The sequence below is a fragment of the Sinohyriopsis cumingii genome, chromosome 18 (assembly GCF_028554795.1).
Source record: "Sinohyriopsis cumingii isolate HCF-2022 chromosome 18, ASM2855479v2, whole genome shotgun sequence".
NCBI classification, from domain to species: domain Eukaryota; kingdom Metazoa; phylum Mollusca; class Bivalvia; order Unionida; family Unionidae; genus Sinohyriopsis; species Sinohyriopsis cumingii.
In genome coordinates this window covers 84,269,805-84,294,289 of record NC_142978.1, presented here as the reverse complement: position 1 = coordinate 84,294,289, position 24,485 = coordinate 84,269,805, and the positions used below count along the sequence as shown (strand labels likewise).

Sequence of the window (24,485 nt, the reverse complement as noted above, 5' to 3'; positions counted from 1 at the left end):
TGTCGTTGTGTTTACGTACACTTGTAATCAACATACCTCTGTAACCTTTGAAATGCATAAAGGTTTTGCCTTTTCATGTCCAGTTGTACAAGTTTTTGCCCTTTTCCTATCAGTATTATACATTGGCTTTTGAGTCAAATATTGCAGAATTATTGCCCTTCCTTTGTCAGTATTAAATCACACCACAGCAGATCCTTATGATCTGTATAACTCTAGAAACCATTCAACCATTTTTATGCAATTTGGTATGTACATTGTCTTGAGCCCAAAAGAGGTCTTTCCTGGGTTTTATTTCATCCACTCCATTTTGGATAGAGTTATGACCCTTTAACTTTTTATCTTGAGGTGGGATATTGCTTTTAACTTATATAGCTCAAAAACAGTTCACTATGTTGTGATGCCATTTGGTATGAACACTGTTTTAGAGATGTATGTTTTTTTATGGATTTAGTTGTGTTCAGAAGAGCTATGGCCCCCTGATTACTGGCTTTGACCTACCTTTGCAAAAGATAACCTTAGCAAAAACAATGGGTTTTGAACAAAAAAAATTCATGTGGTTTTAGATTCATCATGATTTACTAAAAAATATTGTATTTCAAAGATATCATGCAACAGTATCTTAATGAGACTTGAATGAGTTGGGTTTTCAGCATTTATTGTCATATAGGATAGTTATGGTGCCTGACTAGTTATTTATTCTAGATGTTTTCCAAAAGCAGTACTTCTTTTTAAGGCCTTCCCAGGAAAATTGTAGTGATCAGGGCCCTTTGCAATGTACCCATCACTACAGATTCTAGTTGTTCCAATTGTTTGTGCTTTTATTCATGCTCTGTTAATGACTGTGCTAATTTTGATAGTTTGGTGTGTGTATACACATTTTGGACCTTATTCTCTTATTTTCTGGAAGGAGTATGAGTTTTATAGAAGAATTTTAAAAATGTTTTTTCCACATCAATCTACTTGGAAGCAGGAGGTCATGGGTTCAAACCCTGGCCGAGTCATACCACGACTTACAAAAATGGTACTAACATCTGCCTCGCTAGGTACTCAGCATTAAGAGGTTAGTGTTAGGACTGGTTGGCCTGGTGTCAGGATAATATGACAGGGTGGGACATCATGCTACATGTCTGTGGCATGATACCCCAGTGCTAGACATCACTATAAACTGCCACACTGCAGACATCGTAGTGATATGACTGAAAAATTGTTAAAGCTGCGTTAAAAATCCTAATGAAACACTCCACATCATTCTGACAAAAGGATAAAGGCACTATAACTGCCTACATGTGTCACATTCACTCCTTGTAAAACATAACATCTGTTGCACATTATATTGTTATTTGGTTTTTTTATGTTTATTTTTGTTTATTAAAGAATTAAATAAATGCTTACAGACTTGTTCTGTGATTGCTTTTGTTAAAAAATCTGGTTTCATTTCACATCACTGTAGCATTTTGTTCTGTGACTTGTCTGGAAAAACATGAACGTAAGGACTGATGACCTGTGATTCTAAAACTGCAAGGTACTGCATTGAAGTTGAACAAATATATGTGCCATACCTGTAAATATTCATTATTCATTAACTGTAAGTCTTGTTTAAAAAAACCTCTTCATTTATTAATTTTTTTCTTTAATCATAATATAATTAGGATTCCTGCAGTGGTAATATTCTCATTAGAGGGACTTTGAGGGGCATCTTTTTTGTGACTATGGTTTGTGTATTATGGCAGCACTGACACAAAGTTTGGAACATAATAATAAAATTAATGTAAGAGATTGGCAAAGACATTTATTCTTTGGAAAATAAACTTCGTTCTTAGTGGCCTGCAAGATTGAGAGTAAAAATATCTCCAAGGTGTAAATAGTGAATGTCAGATTGAGTGAGAAACAAAAACTTTGGTGTCAGAACATGGAGTCCTATTAAAAATTTCGGGGCATCTGATTTTCTTAGTTTTATTTATCTAAATTTGTAATATTTTTTACATTTCTTTGTGACTGTTAAGTGATCAATGTCTCGTTGATTCACTGTGGTCTTTTCAGGGTAATTGGTGCTGGCTAAAGATTTGTTATGCTAAACATATCTTGCTTTGTCTAGTTAAATTTGTAATGTATTTACTTTTCTCTGCTTTGTCTAGTTAAATTTGTAATTTATTTACTTTTCTTCTGGAAAAAAAATAGGTTCTTTCGTTTATTGTCTTTCTTAAACCACAGTAGTTGATCCTTCTTTCAGACAGAACAGTGATAAATATTTGACCTGCAGAACAGAACTACAATACATTTTCTTGGGAAATGTTTACATCTATTTTAGAGGATGTCATGATAATCCAAATACAGGTACTTCCGGAGATATGTAAACTCGCATATATGGACTGATGTGTAAACATGTGCACAGACTTTTATTCGATCTTGGAATCGAGTGTACCTTCAGTATATAGTTCACTGTTCCGGTGGCATAGTGGTTAGAGCGTCTGCCTAGGATGCGGGTGGTTATGGGTTCGTACCCTGGTTGAGTCGTACCAAAGACTTAAGAGGCTAGAGTTAGGACTTGTCTGCCTGGTGTCAGGATAATGTGACTGGGTGGGACATCAAGCTACATGTCCCAGTGCTAGACATCACTATAAACTTCCACGCTGCAGACATCATAGCGATCTGATTGAAAAACTGTTAAAGCTGTGTTAAAAATCCAAAATGCGTGTGCGCACACACACACACACACACAGAGTATATAGTTCCGTTTCTGGCGTGTACTTGTGTACATTGTTTCCATTACATTTTTTCGAAATCTTAAGGATTTAATTGTGTTTTGTTAAGGTTACCCTTTGCCATGATGTCAAAGCCATATGTAGTCCATTAAAATGCAACTTACATAAAAACTTGCATAAAGCTCCTAGGAATGTAACCCTTACATGCCTTGCAGAGTACCAGTAAGACCACTTCCAAGTCAAAACTACTTTTTTCTACACCATGTGGTGGTCATAATTGGGAGATATTTTTGTTCAAAAGACTGGTTGTTTTAATTAACATTTTATGAAGATGAAGACTACCATTAGTTATCACAAAAATTTCATTGCTTTTGTGACAAGTATTTTCAGCCTGTTGCAGCTTAATGCTATCCCATATTTTTTTTACAATGCTGTTTTGCAGAAAAATGTTGATAACATTCAGAACTTTCTGCAAGGAGACAGTGAAACAAATGCATTGAATGATCGCATACATACAAGTCAGGTAGATTAAATATCTGGTGTTTTACTAGGTTTGGCTTCAGAAGTCCAGGCCAGAGCTGTTCTTTGTCCACTCTCAGGAAAAGGCCAGGCTGTACCAATGCCCTACAGGACTCTCAGTTTAGGCACAGGTAGGTTAAGATATTGCTAGTTTCACTATTTGCTTTAAGCCCTGCCCATATTAATTTGCTTAAGAAAATCTTTCCTAATTATAAATAGAGTTTTATACACTAACTACTTAAAATAATTGTATGCCTACATCAGAAATTTAATGAAATCAGAAAGTCACCTGTCCATCTGTTCATGCATTTGCCTTCCAGCACAACTTTGCAATACTTGAACATAATTTCATGACATTTGGTAGATGTGCAATGTCTCATAGTCCTAGATGCCCCATTTATGGGTCTTCTCTTGCATAGTGTTTAGGCCCTTGGTGTTTAACATATCTTCACATGAACTGCTGTTGCTTGTAACTAGGATAACTGAAATTTTCTTCAGCACTAGAATCAGTTTGGTATGAACATTGCTTAATAGAATATTGTGTACCTTATATGGGTTTAGTCTTTGTTTGGAAGACTTCTGGCCCCAGAGTATCCTTCTAACTTCAGTTTTGCTGAGATGATCTCACCAAAATTTGATGGATTTCAGACAAATTTGTCATTTTGATTGTCAGAAATGAGAAATGAAACAGTGGGATCTAACAGGAAGGTATATTTAAGATTTTAACCATGTACTGCACAGAATAATATATGCTTTTTTCATTATATACTTGGCATGACTTCTGTGACATATTGTGTCCAGGTGTCACAGGTCAAAATGGAAAATATCCACAGTTGCTGTACATGTTATTCATTATTCATAGTTCTTGTTAAAATATTGAAATCATTTCATATCAGAGTAATTTGATGTAGTAATAAAGATGTACATCTATTATAAAACATTGACAGTTATATTTGAAGATGATATGTACATGTAGGTTAGCATATAAATTGCAAATTTAATAAGGTGACATTTATTTATCCTGTCCAAAAGTTGACATGTCTGTACATTTTAGTTATGGTAACACTCATCCTGTGTATGAATTGACAGCTTTGATCAGGCTTTGGGTAAATATTGATATATAGGTACCATCCAAAACAAAACTTTTAATTTTTTTAAAGATAAGACCAAAATGACTAACTCACTGATGACATAAAGAGATTAACTAGATAAGCAAAGGGTGTAAAGTGTATGTCAGTTTGGTCATGTAGGTACATTTACTTATCTTAAAATAAATATTCGTTGTTCTAAAATTTAATACTAAAATAGTTTAACTAGAATCTTGTAAATATTGATTATTGATTACTCTGCACCTTAATTGTCATGAGAAAATATTCAAGACAAAAATCATTTATTGCTATGAATAACCAGGTTCTAAATTGAGTCAAGAAAAGAGCACATTGCGTCTAATTTTACAGTATAATTTACTACACATTTTTTTAATAAAAAAAAATGACGTCTTTCTGAATGCCAATGTGACTTGTGTTATAATAGGCTACACCACAGCGATAAGATGACAGCTTGGTATGGTTTTTTTTATAATGGTAACATCTAAATATCAACAAACTACATGAACCTTTTATAATGACAATTGAATCTGGAAAGATTTATCACTGATTAAAGAGATGGTCAAAGACCTTGTTCACCCCAGGTATTACAGGTTGGCTCCAGAGAAACAGAATCCTCAATTGCTATAATAAAACCATTCAAAATATTTCTCAATTTCATTGTCAGGATTTTGCAGTTTTCCCCAAGAGATTCATCAACAGTACAAACCTTTGAATTGGCTATATACATATGTGACTGCTCCTTTGGAAGAAGCAATGGTTAATCATAATGGAATTTACAGGACTTCGGCATAACAATGGCAGTTAGTTACATGTACTTGAGTCTTTTATGGTTTGTAGCATGGAGTGGCCACCTACACATATAGGTTTTAGAAACTGGTAGCCAGACTCAAAAGTCTTTTGTTTTTGTTTTTTGTTTCTTATAGCACAAACACTCTAATAAATGGTCGTGGCTTCAGAGGAATAAATAAAGGTCAGTATTTATCTGTTTTTGTGATGCAGCTATGCATAGCAGTGTTGTTTTAGATTAATCTGCACATTGTTTGCAGACACTCCTAACTTAACTAAGTGGACTTTGTTACAGTGGATTAAATAAGTGTCATTCAGTGTTTGTTTTTTCATAATGGTCATTTATAGCAGTGTTGAAAGGCAGAAAATGTGGTCGTGTTCTCCAGGTGCTTGTTGATGACAATGTGTTCATACAGGTGGTGCTATCTTTATAACAATTTGATTGACGTGCTTTCATTTCAACACCATTTATAATAAAGAAATAATATTCATTTTGCACAACTGTGCTTGTTATTTATGCCATGACTAGCAGCATGCGCTGTGACTCGCACACAGCTCAGGTACATACATGTGTGTGCATCTTGTCACCGAGAGACCACTGTTACTTGCGATCTACACCATACCTCAGGAATGCATGTGTGGTGTAAATTGAGCAGCACCTGTATATAATAGAATTGATCCGTGCATGATTATGGTGTAAATGACAGATAGTTACTCATAGCAGAAGTCACTGAAGAAGGTTTTACTGCATTTGCATACCTAAATGAAAACGCTACCAATCTAACGTCCAGTATGGACACCAGCACAGCCATCTTGAAAATATTATTACTACTGCATCTGAATGGATAGTCATATCACTATACCATTTTCACCAGAAAGTTTCTCTGATGTCTAGTTTGTCCTAATGAAAACAGATTTACTCACATATCTAATATAGTAGCCATGGTACAAAGATGCTCCCAGGGCGTGTGATCACACAATTCATGCAATTTTTTAAAATGAATTTCACACTTGGAAAGCAGTGATGTGCAAGAACTCCCACAAATTAGTTGTGTACTCAGTGCAGTATATCATATATATTAGAACAGTTAAAGTACTTGTAACAACACAACTCTTGATGGTTGAAATATTGTAGTGCTTTGTCATGACATTTTTTGGTACCTTTTTACATATGGTCTTCAGCACATTTATAATATGGGCTATCTTGAAGACCCCAAAAGGCTGATTTCCAGTATGGTTCATCTTCAGATGACAATTTTATTTGGCAAGTTTGGACTGATCATAGTGATTTTTGAGGTTATTAAGATTATTGGAGCTGATAAAAGTCTTTATGCAGAGATCAGTAACTGATTTTGAAACTAAAAATGTTAAGCACGAGTCTGATGATGAATGAGCAAAAAACATCCAGCATGCTGGTAAATCCCTCATTTCATGGTATTTCAAAACGTAGAAAAGGGAGACAAACAAGCCTAATTAAAATACAGACAACTTAAAAGTAGAGTGCAATTTTTGTTTCTTTTGTTATCATAATTTAGCCCTCTGGAATCTTGTTCTAAAAAACCATATTTACCTAGCATAAATGTAAAGATAAATATAATGAATAAGAAAATCAAAATCACAATGAAATTAAGAAGAAAAGCTATTCATGTGATCAAAATACTTCTGTGCAAACAAGTAGACTATGGCATTAACTGACTTGAAATCCAAATATACCATTATGGAACAGTAAATCTGGCATAGTAGTCTACAGAGCGCATGTTAGTGAAAAGTGTTATTTTGGAGCCGAAGTATTCACAAGACAAGACCCGTGAGCTGTGGAAAATTTTTCATACTTGTTCCAGCTAGCTAAGTTGGTTTATATGCCCCTTCAGACAGGAGACTGTGAAATGAGGTCTCAGTACAGAACTATATTCATACACAGTTAAGGAGTAGATTTAGCTCAAAACAATTCAACAGATTAATGCTTATACAATTCAAATATGACCACAGGTTTCCATCTTGAGAAGCTTGTTATTGCTCCTTCACCTGAATAGATGGTCACAACAGGATTTGGTTGAATGTTTGATAAAACTTCTTCTGATGTCTAGTTGGTCCTCAGTAAAAATGATCCTGATCTGACATAAATATGGCCATCACAAGAGCCATTTTGAAAATTTTATTATTGTTTTTCATGAAAAGAAAATCATATCAGCATGGGGTTTTGACTGGACGATTTTCTATCGTCTCCAGTTAGTATTGAATAGGAATTGTGCTGATCTGATATCCAATATGGCTACCACAACCTCATCAGTACTCCTACAAGGTCATTGGATTTTCACCATAAGATTTCTTGCTGTGTTTAGTTGGCCCTGAACGAAAATTATGACAATCTGACAGCCAGTATGGCCACCTTACCAAATCCACTTAGGAATTTTACCAAAGGACTTCTTGTGATATCTAGTTGGTCCTAAAAGATAACAGTGCCCCACAGACGGCCAGTATAGCCACCATACCAAATCCACTTAGGAATTTTACCAAAAGACTTCTTGTGATATCTAGTTGGTCCTAAATGATAACAGTGCCCCACAGATGGCCACTATGGCTGCCACAGTGAACATCATGAAAATCTTGTCACAAAAATCTGAATGGATGGCCAAATTGGCATGAAATTGCAGAAGTCTTCTAACATCTTGCTTGTCCTAAATCGAAATGGTACATTCAATATGGTTGCCCAAGAAGTAACTTTGAAAATCTTATTGCTAAAGAACATCAGTGGTAATTTCAACACTTAGCTATTGAAAAGAAGAGACAGTCTTGTTTTGACATCCTAGATGTTAATTTTGGACAGTAGACACAGTCAGCCCTATTGATGGACCCATGTCATTTTCACCTTTCTGTCTCTATTTTCCTTTGAGAGCCACAAAACTGTTGCTTTCCATGTTTGCTGACCATTTCTACTGGTGACCTCAGCGCATTAGTTGATTTGATTTGGTGTTTTAAGACACAGCAATACAAGGAGGTTATTTGATGATAAGGGAATTTGAATAAAGTGCCTTACCCTAGGACACACCATAGAAATAAACCTAGGCTGATAGGCAAGGGTAACAAATTTACTGTATTAACTTTTATTTGTAGTCAAAGGGCAACTTGTACTGAACTCCAAATGTAACTTTCTTATGTCATGATATCATGGAGGATGTCTGTGTTTGCAAAATAAGTTTGCTGATATAATTTTTCTCTGAGACCAAAAAATCACTAAGGAGAATAAAGATAAGAAACACTGTATGTGTATGAAGATAAAACTGATAATACTTGATGTCTTGAGTGTTTTTAGCTGTAATGGTCATATACAAGAAGAGGATTGGCAGACATATCCTCAAGAAGGTCTTGTTGCTCCTAAATAAAAATGTTGCTTCTCAGATATCCAATATGGCCACAATAGCAGCCATATTTTAAATCGTTAGTGCTGCTACTCCTAGTGGGTTCTGAAGAAAATTATGTCGATCTGACATCCAGTAGAGCTTCCACGGTGGCCGTTTAAAAAAAAAATCTTAATCACAAAATATTGCTTAAAAATGGAAAGTCATATTGACATAGGATTTTCCCCAGTAGATTCCTTTTGGTGTCTAGTTCTTAAGTGGAAATATGTTTATTTGACATGTAATACAGCCTTTATGGTGGCCATCTTGAAATCTTGTTATTGCTGCTGCTGTTGAATTGATGTTTTTGTCAAGAGAGGGTTTTTACAGAAGACTTCTTACGATATTTAATTGGTCCTAAATGGAGATGGTGCTGGTCTTAAATCCAATATAGATTCCATAATGGTCCTCTTGAAATGTTTTTTTATTGTTGTTCATTCAGACTAGACGGTCATACCAACATGTTGGTTTTATCAGAAGACAAATCATATGTCTAGTTGATTCTGAATGACACTGGATCCAATCCTTCATCAATATAGCTGTCTGATGGTTTCAACACTCAGCAGTTATAAAAAAGAAATGCAGTTTCTCCAGTTGCCTTATTTTATTCCACTTTTTCCAGAATGGCTTTACTATCCCTACTTTTTTCAATTTAATTTTAAAAAGTCAATTGCACATGCCGTTTTCAGGGTTTTAATGATTAACTGGCCTGTATTGCTGTTGCAAAAGGAAAGACAAATTCGCTGACTATCAAAATAGGAGATGCTAAAACATCAAACTTTCCATTGTGTGGAAAGTTATGATGTTTGTTCAACTAAAACACGAGACTAAAATTGATTGATGTTGATCTAGATGAGAATTTTAGCCTTTATTGTTTCCACTCTTTGTGAACATGTAAATTATGATGGTTATGTGCCTTGTACAATTATACTTAAGTACCTTTTTAAAAATATTACCTCAATTCATAGGATTGCTTATATCATTGGAAACGTGTAACTCTTGAGCGTGAGATTCAGTGTAAATGAAACGGCTATTAAGGACTAGCTGTAATGTTGTCTGGAAGAATGCAATTCGGTTGAAATAATGAATAATGCAAACTAAACCGGCCAGCGAATTATGAAGTCGTTATTTACCCTTATTTAACTTTGTATTGGAGAAATTGGCAAATATGCACATGCAAAATAATAACAAAATCAATCATACAACTTTATAACAGTTTAATGATTATCAGGTCACCAAAAGTTACTTATTTTTACATGCCTTTGTCTTAGGACAGGGAAAAAATTATTGTTTTATATTCCCAGATTTACAGCCATTACAGTGGTCAACAAAAAGACCTAAAAACTGTCAAGTTTATACACTGACCTGCAGATACGCCAACCCTCCCCCATTCTTCCAGGCCTTTTTTTTTTCCTAAATTATTCGGCTTATACACGAGTATATGTGGTAGTTCATTGGATGGAGCTAAATTATTTCGTGCAAAATTTTGGTACATACACGTATAAATGCATGTGTTTGCTGCTGTTCTGGTTTTTGAATGATATTCAAGTAAAGGTTTTATTTTTTCAGTAATTTACATAAAATTGATGCTATTTTTTTTTAACAAAATTATACTTTCTCCACAACGTTTTTCCTACATTTATTTTAAAGTAGGCTTATGTTATCTTCTATTTGGGCTAGTCAAGTGTCAATCCCTTGAGGGGGATTCTTGTTGGGTAGTTACCACATTTTATGATATGCTTTCCCATGATTTAGTGCATTTTCCAATAGAAATAACTGATGATTTACTGAGAGAATTATAAAAAGTTTTCTATGCACAATAGACCTCAATAATATTTTGATCCCTGAATTTGATCCACCATTTTGTCACTTGCTTGGTCAGGTGGTATGACCACCTGTCGACTGCTTTGTGGTCTAGTGGTTAGAACGTCCAAGTCAGATGCAGGAGGTCACAAGTTCGAACCCTGGCCAAGTCGTAGCAGACACTTAATAAAAATGGTACTAACAGCTGCTTTGCAAGAGCACTAGGATAAACATCCCACAGCGTGCTTATATTCTTTTTCCTCAGGTTTTTTTTTTGGTTGATATGTTATTTTACTGTGAACTTGGAAAGAGAATTATCTTACTACTGATTTTCTATGTTAATATGCACAAATAACTGCAAAACAAATCGTAAACAGTGACATCACGTGGAATACTATAAAAAATCAGTTAATTGAGTCTGTTACACGTATTGTAAGCCAATACGTTTTAGCTTAATATAAAAGAAACATTTGCTTGTTATGAGTAATCAGTGGATATGTTTCATCTGGTAGGTGGGACACTATAGTATTTTATTTGTGGCAGCTTGTGAAATAGTTTTTCTCCAACTTCATTCAATATATCCATTATTCATTCAATACAAGGAAATATCCTCCATTTGCGGGGTTTGCAGAAAAACTAATAATCATTGAAAGTCAGTGAGAAATAAACACGTCATTTCATGGCCTTAAAAGTTGTTGATTTTTCACTTATGTCATTGAAAGTCCTTGAATTTGAGGGATTGCGATAGACACAAAACATTTTGCTTATGAGTTAACCTATTTTGTTGTGCTTGGATTTGAAATGGTTTGATTTTTCCATCATTTTATATTTGTTCTGCTATGATTAGAATCTACAGGAAGTAATTTGATATTTTGCATAGCATCCCTTGCACATGATGTCACTAAGATGTGCATTCCTTCACTTTGCCACATGTTTCTGCCAAGCAAGGGCATTTGATTTGCAACAGAATCTTTTTATTGGGTGATCTGCTCAGAATGTCCGGAAAGTGCCGATTTTTTTTTGTTAAGTGGCTGAGAAAAGATGTGACGTCAAAACATAAAGTGCTTAGTATCATGTTCAAGATAAACATTGCTATTGCAGGAATGGGCATAGCTGTTGTAAGTATCAGGTTCTACAAATTCAACAATTGATAAAGGAAAATGAAACTGGCCGGTGAAAAAGTAACATCACTGTAGTTGCTGCTGGAGGAGGAAGTACAGCACACTGAGCAGCTGAAGAGCAGTGTTTAATATTTGGGTCCAGTTGTACTGCAATTATCATTTGCCTTTCTTATTTCATTTCATTTATTTATTTTTGTACTGTTTATATTTCTTGTATTTTAATTAGTAATTGGAAGTACAACACTTGATACAGAGAATAGTCCTTGAAAACTGATAACTAGTCAATGAAAAGTCATTGGATTTCGGTTCTTCTGATCTGCGTGAACCTTATATTTATTCTCTTTTCAGGAGCCGACATGGATGTGTGTCTGACACAGTTTGGGATGTGCCACTTTGTGTCCTCCAAGCATGCATTCATCTTCTACGATGAGGTATGTTGCAATTATTTTTGCATTGAGCTTCTGTGACACCTAAGTCAATTAATTTATTTCTGACTTTAGACTGCAGTGTATATTAATTGTCCAATGTATACACAGAGCAGATTATCCTTTTGGAAGCCAGTGGAGCGATCATTTTGGTAAAAGTAAAGTTGCAGGAGGAAACCAATTGTCTTGAAGATTGCTGTTGGTGGATCACTTTGGTTTGGTTGGCCTTAGGATCAGGTAAAAAACATGAAGATTTGCATTGCGGTTTTAGCTAGTTTATTATTTTCTTATATCTAGTTAATTCCTTAATGAATTCATCATGCATTTGGAGTATGGCAAATATTGATTACTTTAAAGATACACAGTAATTTTTTAAAACTTTTTAGTAGGAGTTTGTTCTCAACTCCGATTCATAAAAGGTTTGGTTTTGTTTTGTCATTTTTATGGCAGAACAACACAAGTAGGTTAGTTACTGCTGTGGCAAGTCAGACAAAGTACATTGGCCAAGGACATGCCATGGTAACCACCCCAGGCTGATTGAATGGCAGAATTAAAATATTACACATTTGGATGTAATTTGAGCATGTCAAACATAGTGAAATCCTATCTCCATTTTTTTTGCCTATTTTACCTGGAAAACTGAAGTTTATGCAATGAAATTTGCAGCATTATATAAAAGTACAACTTTCATTTTTATGGAATATTGACTCGATTAATGGACTCTGACTAGATCTGAAAATTGTATTTGAACAAAGATTGTTTTGAAAAATTTAATTTGCTTTTTTTTTAAAATGCCACTTTGGCAGAAATTTGACAAATCAATGAATTTGGAATCTGGGGGCTTGTCCATCCATATATTGGTCCAACCACTCTCTAGGTTAATCTCGGTTTTTTGTGTGGTCAATTTCTTGAGTACATTTGGCGACAAAGTTGTGTTGCTTGGTATATGGATACAGCTTGATGCATATAACAGCATTTTACCACATGGGCTTGACATGCAGATCATGGTGAACTTGTTTCTAAATTTTCATTTGCAGACAAGCAAGCATTATGAACTGTTGAACTACAGTGAGCATGGAACCACAGTTGACAATGTCCTATACTCTTGTGACTTCTCAGAAAAAACTTGTACAGCCCCACAAACATCGTCAGTGGTGGCAGCTGTACGGAATATGATCAGCAACAACAGCAAAGCCAAGATGAAGGCTAATGAAATGGAGAGAATTAAAATGATGGGAAAGTCTGGAGAGGTATGCGTGTATCAGCTATGTTGGATAGACTTGCTGTGGATTTGTTTATTTATTGGGAACAAGTTATAGGGGTTTCGCTTTAAAATAATATTGTTCGAGTCATTTTTGTTATTAGTTTAAATATTTATAAATAATGACTTTAATTGCCACATATACTCACTTTTAAGTCAAGCCCAGCTGCGAACTGCACAGATCCAGATATACCATCACATAATGGACCGGCAGGTCATGGTCAGTGCAGTTTGTTAGGAATAATCAGTAGAACAGAGAACAAAGACCCTGATCTGCAGGTCCATTATGCTACGGAAGAACAGGATCTTTGTTGTTTGCATTTTGACTTATAAGTGATTAGTATTGTCATTATGACCTTGCTTGAACTTAACAGTTTGTGTCAACCATAAGCTTCGTAGGTATTGATAGCAAGTGAATCCTACGTATCTTCAATACAGGCAAGCAGACAACTGTGTGTATGACGAAACTGTCATCTCCAGATAATTCATTTATGTACTGTTGAAACCAACGACAAGGTTATTTACACAAGTATTGGTGATGAGATATCCCAAACAAAACTTCCACTTTGCTTGTATATTCTCACACAAAAACTATCCTGATATTGTATTTTCTTTGGTATCTGCGATGATGTTTAAACTATTGGTAAGAGGATATCAAACTTGCATGAACTCAGTCTGCTAAGGGGTCTTTGCTTTTCATTTGGATAGATACACAGGGAGGAACAAGTGCACAATTTAACTCTGGGAATAGAGAGAAGTTACTGTAATAGCTTGGCAACTGTTAATGTTTGCTTCTTGTTTATATAATTTGCTTTGGTTGATATAAATTTTAAATAGCATAGGTGCATTTGCAATACATTCTAGACCAGGGGACTCAAACATGCAGCCCGCCAAGCTGTATCTGTGGCCCACAAAATTATTGGTGTCTCAAGGTGTCATGAGAGATAACAAAGGTGGTGCAGCCTTTGGGCCATCATGTGGCTCTCAGAATGGTTTAAGTTTGAGACCTCTGTTCTAGACCCTTCTTTGATTTTATATAAAAATGAACTTGAATAATACTTTACATATTTTATTCAAATACTGATTAACATTATTTAACGGATTTATAAAATTTTATCGATATATTATTACAAATCTTTGATATTTATCAATATATAAATCTTGAACATTGAAAAAGACAATGTACTATAACAATTTTCACTTATAATTTTATGGGGTTTTTTTTTAATACTTAAAATTGTATTCATTTAGAACAGTGGTTGTCTTATAAGCCAAACACACAAATAAATTTATAAAACTAGGGGCAGACCTGCCAACCCATAAGATTTTGCCATAAGCCTTACAAAAATAACCCTTAAAATACAGACTTACGGAAATAAAAGCAAAAACTGCCGAAAAATGATTTTTGCTGAAAAATTTAGACAATTGGTTCATCTGTGTTTGATTTTGATCTGGGTTTCATATTAAATTTGATGGAGTTAGTCAGGGAACCAGACTAACTCTACAGCAGTACCTCAGACACTTTAAACTGTGCATATTTTTTCATGCAAAGCATCTGTATGATGAAACTGTTGAGTATATAATTTTTTTTAAATGGCATCCAGCAAATGACACATGTTGATGTCGAAAGGGAAAATAATCCTCTTAAAAAATGTTAGTAATCAGCACAGTAGAATAAAAAGGTATATTCAGATCCTGGTGAATAAAAACAGGAAGGGACACAATTACATTTATTGGACATCACGTGTCAGTTGGAGTATGTTTTGTGGCGGGAGATATGATAGATTGCTGTCGTCATGTGAAATGGAGGAAAAAAAATCCAAGAATTACGACAAGAGGATAGCAACAAGCCATTGAGCTGCATTAGGTTAGGAACTGAAGTTTGTGAAACTGAACTAGTGGTAAATAAGTTCTATGTGTACTTTACAAACTTTTCAGTTGAACATAATGTTTGCCATCACTGTTGTTTTTAATACCAAACCTTTAAATACATTTTCCAGCTTTACAGTAGCAGTTTATAATATTTTGTTACACCTTACTGAAAACCAGTCAGACTTATTGGAAAAAAATCAACTGCCTTACTGAGACAGTCTTGTCAGGGTTGGCAGGTCCGGGGGGTATTGGAAACTCTAGATGTCAGTAATACAACGACTGTCTGTTCAGATATTAATTAGGTACATTTTCATGGCACCATTCCCATTCAGAGATACATGTATGGTATGCACTGTTTGTCTATTTCTTCATGGTATTCATTGCACAGTACCTGTATCTACAGTCATTTGGATTTTAATAATTTGAAAATATTACCAGTAAATTAAATATTGTCCACTACATTGTGTAGTGTCTGTAAATGTTGTTTTCAATTCATGTTTACTAGTAAATATATTGCTCCCATTTTTATTCAGGTTGCAACAGTTTTTTTTCTCTCTATTATTCTATGCTTTGCTGTATCTTTTTGTTATAGAAACTATTTGATGCATAAAAAGTTTTGGTTTAATTTGTATTTTCCTTTTCCATAAGTCAGATTTAATTCTCTCAAAGTTTGAAATTCTCTTTTAAAAGTCATAAAAAAGTGGGGTTGACTTTACTGTGATCTTGTTTACACAGGAATCTAGGTTATACATATATACTTACCGTGAAGCCTTCTCCCAACAATGGTGTTTACATGAGTTTGTAAATGAGATTGGACAATTTTTATGCAGTTATTCCCCTTGACCAACTGACTAGACACTAAAAGGGCTCGTTAACATGTTGTGTTTGATTTCAGTCAAATGTACTTTGGAAGCTTCACCTCAGTGTCTCCTGAAGATTGATTGATCTTTTTAAAACAGAATTATTGCCATTTATTTGCATAGATTGAGCATTACAACATAGTGCTACCATTAGGGCTTGTCATATTTTACAGGGTTCCCATGCTACCAGGAAATCGGGGAAAAGTTGGGAGAAATGATAATTTTTTTCCGACCCTGAAATGTCCTTGAATTTTGCAAATATTGATGAATGTCAGGAAAAACTAGAATTATCCGCCAAATTTGACCTGATACTCACAATTTGCATTGGTAGTCGCACGAGTACACAAATCAAACAACCCATATATTCATGAAGTCATAGATCCAGAAATCACATGATATCAATAATAACCCATTTCAAATGTTGTAGGGAAAAAAAAATTAAATGAAGTCATCATATACTGGTTGTAATAAAAATAATAAAAAAATGAAAGAACCTAAAATTCTCTATATTTATTCCGAGAACAAAAACCGAGGTTTTGTTGTATCAAGTGACTCACATTGACATGCTCTGCTTGATGAATCTGAGTGGCCAGATTTGCTGCAACAGCGACAGGTTTCTTGTTGTTCTTGAAAAAAATATGTTGAGAATTCTATATTCTTTCTGGTTTTTACAAAAGGTTTCTGACTGTCATTTAAAATAACTGAATTTTTGTGTAACAGCATTAAAAAGGAGTTTGTTGTTTTCACATGACTATTGGAGTTCTGGTGTTGTTTGAGATTTGTGAAGTATGTAACTAGTAATGCAAATGATGAGTACCATATCAAGTTTCATCTATGCTGTAGTTTCATCTAGACTGTCAACGGCTTAAAGACATAATGATTATAATATTTGCCAGTTCTGAGAAGATAACTCATTTTCCTATTGATTTAATGCAAGTATGATCTAAAATGTTCTTTAATTCCATTTAGTAGTGGTCGTATGTGAACCTTGAAAAAATTAATTTCATCCTGGAAAAACCCTGGAAATGAGCTGGAAATTTATCTTTAGAAAAGTGTGGGAACCATGTATTTGGAATATTTCAACTTTGATTTAATCTTTAATTCCAGATGAAGAAAATGTGCAATTGTAAGGGCAGTAGTTCCAGTCTGATTGGAGGAAGTGGGGCCGGTTGGGAGGGGACAGCTCTGCTTCACCATGGCAGCTACATCAAGGTTGGATGCATCCAGTTTGTGTTCAGCATCGTGGACCATGCTACCAACTGCCCCACCCCTCATGCCAGCAGCATCAAGCGGGAACCTATGTCCCTCCTCAAGTCTCAGCTCAAGGCCACACCCTGAAAAAAAGATGCACCCTCATTTACTGGATGGCTCTGTTTTTGTGATCATTTGTGTAGGATCTTGTCTTGATATTTTTTTACAACAAAGTATGACTTGGACTTCGCTGTTAAATTAAACTCCAGGGAGGGGTAATTACCTCAGCATCGCTCACTTTAACCAAAATTTTGACTTGGAGTGAAGACTTTAACTGCCAGTAATTGTTATAAATACTTAAATTCATATTGTAATAATTGCAATAACAGTGCTATGAAAGAAAATAAGAAAATGATAAAGTCGGTAAGAAAAAATCTGTATTAGACTTTTGGAAATTTCCCACCTGCCATAAATTGACCCTGCTTGCTTTCTGTTGCAGAAAACTGATGTGTTCTCAATAATTGTGTTCTGTTGAAAAATTTCTCTCAACAACATACCCAAGAAGTTTATATGCTCTTGTTTGATAAATTTAAAATACTGCACTTTATATTATGGGCAGTTAGTGACAGTTTAATTTTTCTAATAGATTTCTTTGTAATGACCCAGACTTTGTTATTGTAGGTAGACATTCAATAGCAGTAACCAAGAAAATACACACAGACCTTTATTAGTGACTTGGAATTGTTTGGACCCATAACTGTTCAAAAATATAACTTTGTAATCGAGCATTTCACAAGCAATCATCCTTAAGTAAAGACCAGTGTAGGTCTATATGCTTTCTCACAGCTAGGTGCAGATTGTGCATGGGTAAATGCATTGGTATGGTTGCATTGCTACAAAAAAAAAATATGTATGTATTCTGGTTTGTGAAGCACCTGTACAATACTGGCTGTGCATGGTCTCATTTCACAAGAAGCAGGCCTTGTAAATTGTTCTGAGAAATGTTGGTTAATTTATCCAGAACTTTTTATCACAGTCTGTATAGCGTAACCAACTCGGTGACTTGCTGAGCATTAACTGCAGTAGAATTTAGAAACGAATCTTAAAAAAGGATTCCTTTACATGTTGGGTAGGAGATCATCTTTATGCAGATGTTGCCATTGCCTGACAGACTAGACATTTAAATGACTTTTGAACACTAGCATTTACATGTGTTTAATTTCAACCAGATGTGCTCTGAAGTTTATATGGCCACAATGGCTGGTATTTTATCTCCGAAGCTAATATGGTCACACATGGCTGGTAATTTGTCTCTCAAAGTTTGACATGACAAAGACTTGCATTAATTTGCACACATTCTGGCTTGTGTATTAGAGACAATGACTGATGCAAAAGAGACTTGTTTTGGGGTTTGTTTGGGTTTTCTTTATATTTAATTTGATGTATATTAGTGAAAGTTTTCCCATACATTTTGACCCCCACCCATCCCACACCCCATTTTTTGGGACACCCGAAAAATTATTTGCCATAATAATTTTGTGATCAGTTGTAATTTTCACACAATCTTTTATGATTTCCCTTCCCCCCCCCCCCGCCACTATTTTCATGAACCTCTGACCAGTATATTAAGATAGCGTGCCATATACCATTGCCACTAACTTAGTTCATGGCAAAGGAAATTGTAATTCTGTAATTTGTATCACTGTCTTCGTTGTGCAAGTTTTTATCACGATGATGTAGTGTGTTGTTTACTATAGCTATGCCACCTGCCTCATGTTCAAGGTTACAGCAAGGAAAATCCAAATGTGATTTGTATATTTGTCCAGAGTAGAACTTTTGCACCACTAAAGACTTTTTAATTATACTTTAGCCCAATATAAGTATAAACCTGTCACCTACTACCCTGAGTGGCCGAGTGGTCTAAAGTGCTCTCTGTTACGGGTCACTGCCATCTCACCTCTGTCTGCATGGGTTTGGGTCTTGGATTCGGCCAGTGTGGGTATGTGAGAAAGCTTGCCAGTAGCTTTTCGTGGGTATGTGGTTCTTCCTCCACCATTAATACTGACCGCCATGTATAGTCTATCGTGTGGTGAAAAATGGCATTAAACCCCATAACAACCTACTACAGTTAACACACACACACACCACTTCAACGTTAAGGTCACAGCAAGAGGAATTCTCTAACTTGTATCCAATTTCAGAATCTCACTTTTGAACTATTGAAGATATTTCTGTGAAATTATGACCAGATATATATTATGACTTGCAGTGTTTTGTGTATGATGACCATGGGATAGCCACATAGTCTTGAACTTGGTAAGTAATGCAGCGACCAGAGATCAGAAATGGACATATTTGTCACATATGACCCACAAATGTTCTCGAATGACTGTTGGCTAGCTTGACATGGCAGATATTTGACATCATGTACCCATAACTTTCAGTATAGTTGTTTGTCAAACCTTTATTGAACTTCTAGTATAGTTGTTTTGTCAAACCCTTATTGTACTACTGAGAACCACAAAAACTGCATCTAATTCAGCATTTATTTTACCATTCAGTGAATTTTAAAGACAAACTTGGTGTGTTTTTATTTAATTTCATTGTGATTGTAATTATGTGAGTGTTTGCAGATATGTGTATGTGAGTTGCGATCTTTGACAGTGTCATGTCTACCAGATATTTTTCTTTTTATAAGTTTGCCGTATACTTCAAAGAAAACAAGTTATTTTTTTCTGTTCATATTTGAATTTTCAGTCATTTTCCAAGGGCCTATATGAAAAATAGTTCATTCTCTTTTGAATAGCATTCTCTTGGAATCTCAAAAACCTCTTTTAGAGTCTCACCCACCACCACCACTATCACTCAACAGTGTTTGGGAATATGGCATTTATGCCAAGACTTGTTTGAGGACCTGATAAAATAAAACTTTTGGACATGATTAGAAATGTCCATCAATTAAGCGTTATGTATTTTCAAGGTTTTAAGTCTGCTAATTGTAAATTAATAATTATTTAACAAGCACAAGTGGAATAAAATACTTTGTGGTTGAAATTGTTATGGAGTTGTCTGAAGAGAAAAAGTTATTTGATAAAATAGTATATGCGAAAATTGCAGAACAATGGAGGAAGAAATACAAAAACTAAAACATTAAATCTGTATCAATAGAATCAGTGGCTACCTATTTGAACTTAATGGATTTAAATACAATGTAATTAGATTCTTCAGGAAGAAAACATGATTTTGGTGGGCTTTCGTGGCTTGATCAAATGTGAGTGTGTGAGAATACTTGCCAGTGGCTTCCCGTGCATTGATGGTTCTTCCCAGGCTCTACCCCTGTCAAATGAACTGGCTGCCATGTATTGCCTATCATGTGCTGGAGCAATGGAATTAAACCCAACAAAACCAAACCAGTCGGGGGCCCTGAGTGGAAGAGTGGTCTAAAGTGCTCACCACTAGGGATCATTGTCATCTCACCTGTCTGTGGGTTCGAGTCTCGGGTTTGGCCAATGTGGGTATGTGAGAAAGCTTGCCAGTAGCTTCTTGTGGGTAGGTGGTTCTTTCCGAGGTTTTCGCGGGTTCTTCCTCCACCATTTATACTGGCCACCATGTATAGCCTATCTTGTGCTGAAAAATGGTGTTAAACCCTACAACAACAACAACAACAACAACCAAACCAATCATTGCAGGACAAGTGACTGCTTATTATAGGTAGCCAAAGAAATGCGGAGAACAGAAATAGTACTATTCCTCAATTATAGGACACATACTGCACTTTGTAAACAAAGTTTATACCTTTCATTGTAGTTGAGTCAACAATCTTCATAATATGGAGGGACATACAAATGTCATCCAAGCAAGGGGCTTTATTTTATTAATTTACCAATGTCTTTCAAGAACTTAAAAATGAAAATGATTCATTTTGTTGGCAGTCAGGAGGTTTATTTCGGGCAAATTACATGACACTGTTTTGTTTGTGATATGTGAAGGGCTTAATCTAGATTGAAAGGGCTCGAAGCATCCAGCTGACTTTTTAGTTCTTGAGTACAGCTTTTGACAGGTAGGTTTGCCATGTACCATTTCCATGGCCCTGCTTCAAGGACAAAGTCACAGCAAGGGAAATTATAAATCGGTGACCTTATCAGTGTGCAGGTACAATTTTAGCCAGTTATCTTTACTTAACTGTCTTGCATATTCAGTCATAGCCCTTGCCTTACAGTTAGTGTAAGGACTCTGAACTAGTATAGTGTTATTTTGGTTTTAGTTGTGTCTGATCTTCACTGTGATAATTCTGTAAAAACATTATTTGAAATTGTCCTCCAGTCTTGAAACAAAGATTACCAGGACCCAGCAAGGGATAAAATAGATTCTGATCCATTTCCTGTCAACCTTCAAATATTTTGATAAAAGTCAACACATTTTACAATAGTCAAGTCCATAGCTCAAAGCTCAAGGTCATTAGCAGGGAAAAAGTCAGAAGACGGGTGTAACATGTACTATTTGTGGTATACTTGTTATATAACAAGTGTTGTAATCATTATTGCGGGTGAACTTCATTGTCATCTGTCGGATTTTGTTTATTGGATGGAAATATCATTTCCAAACTTCATGTATAAACAAATAAAAGTTAATATGAGTGAATTCACACATAAATCATGAAGAAGGTACATAAGATCACATCCAAGTCACCACCATGAAGCTCCTTACATTTTTCATTTTAAGAATTAAAAGTGCAATTCATAGACAACTTGGGAACTAAAACCACGATTTTATTAGAATAGATTTTCTTTAGTTTCAAAATCATAAACATCAGCATAACATTTTAGAACCTATTGGGAAAATGCACATCTTATCGGACCAAACTAATATATACAGTAGGCTAGTTTTTATATTTTAAAATGATTGAAGGTATCACTACACTAATTAAAGCAATCAGCTGTTATTGCATTGTATTGTAATCCTTAAGAAAGGCATACATACTTTTTTCTCCATTATTTCCTGGGGTTTTGTTCAGCAGTGTAGAATGACCTACACTGAAGAAGAAGAAAAAACATTTGTTGCGTTGAGTCATTTGGCTTTTGCATATGATTACAACACAAATGTCTGATTAAATTAGTTCAGGAAAGGTCACTTGTATTAAAAATTCCAGTAATTTCATTCCAATGCAGCTGTTACCAAAACATGCAGAATAAGATTTGCCAATTACAAAATTTGGCTGGTTTTAGACAAGAAGAAATTTTACATACTTGTTCATCCCATGTTTAATTTGTGTGAACATGGTGTTGCTTAAAATCCAATATGCCCATCAACCATCATGAAAATCTTGTCAGTTCTCCGCCAAATTGAAGGGTTTTCAGTTCAATACCTTTTTAGAAGTCTAGTTGGTCCTAAATGAAAATGGTGCTGATTGGATATCCTGTATGGTTGCCATAGTGACCAACATGAAAATTTGTTATTGCTAGTCCTGAACAGAATGTCAAATTGACATGGGGATTTTTATCACGAGACTTCATTTGATATCAGCCTGATCCAAAATTAAATCTTACTATTGGACATTCATTATGCCAGCCATCTTGAAAATCTTTTAATAGCTACTTCTAAATGGAAAGTAATATGATGTGGGGTTAACACTAGAGAACTTCTTTAGTGTTCTACTTGGTCCTAAATGATGCAGATTTGACATCCACTATGGTGAATATCTTGTTATTGCAACTTCATAAGGTTTACAGCAACATGGTTTTCACCAGAAGAAATCTTACTATGTCTAGTTGGTCCTGAATGAAAATGAAAATTTGTTCCAATTTAGCAGCCAGCATGGATGCCTCAGTGGCCATTTTTAAAATCTTGTTATTGCTACATGTACTACTCCTGTATGGTCATATTTACATGGGGGTTTAACCAAGAAGCTAACAATGTCCAGTTGGACCTAAATGAAAATGGTGTCAATCCTCTTGTATCCAATTAGACCACCACTTCTACCAATTTTGAAGTCTTTTTTTTATTGCTGAAATATTTCAAAGATGGGTTCACCATATTAATTAAAATGAAACGATCTTGTCTAGGATTCATTGAAATTCTTATTGGCCAATAAAGCATCAGTCCCAATGTGGGACTCTTGTTTTTATATGTTGTGTCTAAATTAATGCCTGAAATAGGGTGGTCTTGGTGCATATGAACTTGCAACTAAATCACGATTTAACATTTTAAAAAATATAGAAATAAGGAACATGTTAGAGTAATCATGCTTTAAAGACATTCTTTTTCTTGATTCGTCTTCATACAGTTCAATTACACAAAGAAATAAGGTTTTGCTCTCAAATTTAGTGGTTCATAAAGCTGCATTTTTTGTTTCAGTTGCATATTTTTTGTCCTGCAGTTTTCTATTTGCTGCTAATATGATTGCTGCAGTTTCATTATTATATTAATATGAACTTGATATTTATCTTAATTTAATGTTAATTAGTCATAATGCAATATGTACATCATTGTTACTTTCATTTTCATTAATTCTGAATATAAATCATTCAAGAAGTCATTTAAGCTATTTCATCCTTTTCAGTAGAGCGAGATATATATATATGTATATATATATATAATTTGTACAGACTATTACAAGGTGAATCATGTCAAGTCTTTGACAGCATCTGATGTATATTCATCTGAAGAAATGTTAGTTTAGATCTTTTGTATTTCATAAATACGAACAGCCCTGTATACTCTTGTGTTTTTATTTCTGCATTAGCTCAACTGCCCACAAGGATGAATGAGTGTATGGTATGGTGCTGATTTTTTTTTATCCAACTTTGATTAAATTTAGAATATAGAACTGTATCATCAGTATCTCAATTGAGTTTTGAACATAAGTAACATCTGTGCATATTAATGTTATTTGACATCTAACTGACTGGTTTGTTACCACTCTTGAGGCAATATTTCTGATTGAATTTAGATCAGACTTCTGTCATTATCTCATACGAGTTTGAGAATGAACAAAATCTACACATCTTAATTAGGTGATCTTGAATCTGATGGCCAAACTTGTTACGACCCAGAAAGCCACATTTCTTGTCTGATTCTGATCCAGTATGTGTGGTGAGTAGACTAAGAGAATTGAGAAAACTTCTCAGTAGGTGTATTAACGGTAGAGACTGCAGTTGTAGGCTAGTATAAACTTTGTCATGCTCTAATTAGGGAACATAATTTGATTGCACAAATATATATATATATATATATATATATATATATATATATATATATATATATATATATATATATATACACACATACACCTATATATGTAGGTATATAAATGCAATAAACTGACAACGAACAGTGCGAAACTAGTATCTAATTAACCTGAGCGTTTACGACTCTTTAATGAGTCTTTTTCAAAGGCAAATGCAAAACATAGATAAGACAAACAAACAAAATGGAGAAA

The 24,485-nt window shown here is 34.8% G+C and overlaps 1 protein-coding gene across 2 annotated transcripts in view; it reads left to right on the top strand.

Annotated features, from left to right (window-relative positions):
* Window positions 1–23,759, top strand: part of LOC149777190 (PHD finger protein 12-like) — an 81,291-nt gene extending 57,532 nt beyond the window's left edge. For both annotated transcript variants that reach the window (XM_089941893.1, XM_089941892.1), the window contains 4 exons: window positions 3,254–3,352; window positions 11,787–11,869; window positions 12,901–13,113; window positions 16,964–23,759. In XM_089941893.1, the coding sequence (XP_089798019.1) occupies window positions 3,254–3,352; window positions 11,787–11,869; window positions 12,901–13,113; window positions 16,964–17,194 (626 nt within the window). In that variant the 3' untranslated portion in view covers window positions 17,195–23,759. The remainder of the gene's footprint in view (window positions 1–3,253; window positions 3,353–11,786; window positions 11,870–12,900; window positions 13,114–16,963) is intronic.
* Window positions 23,760–24,485: the final 726 nt, after the last annotated feature.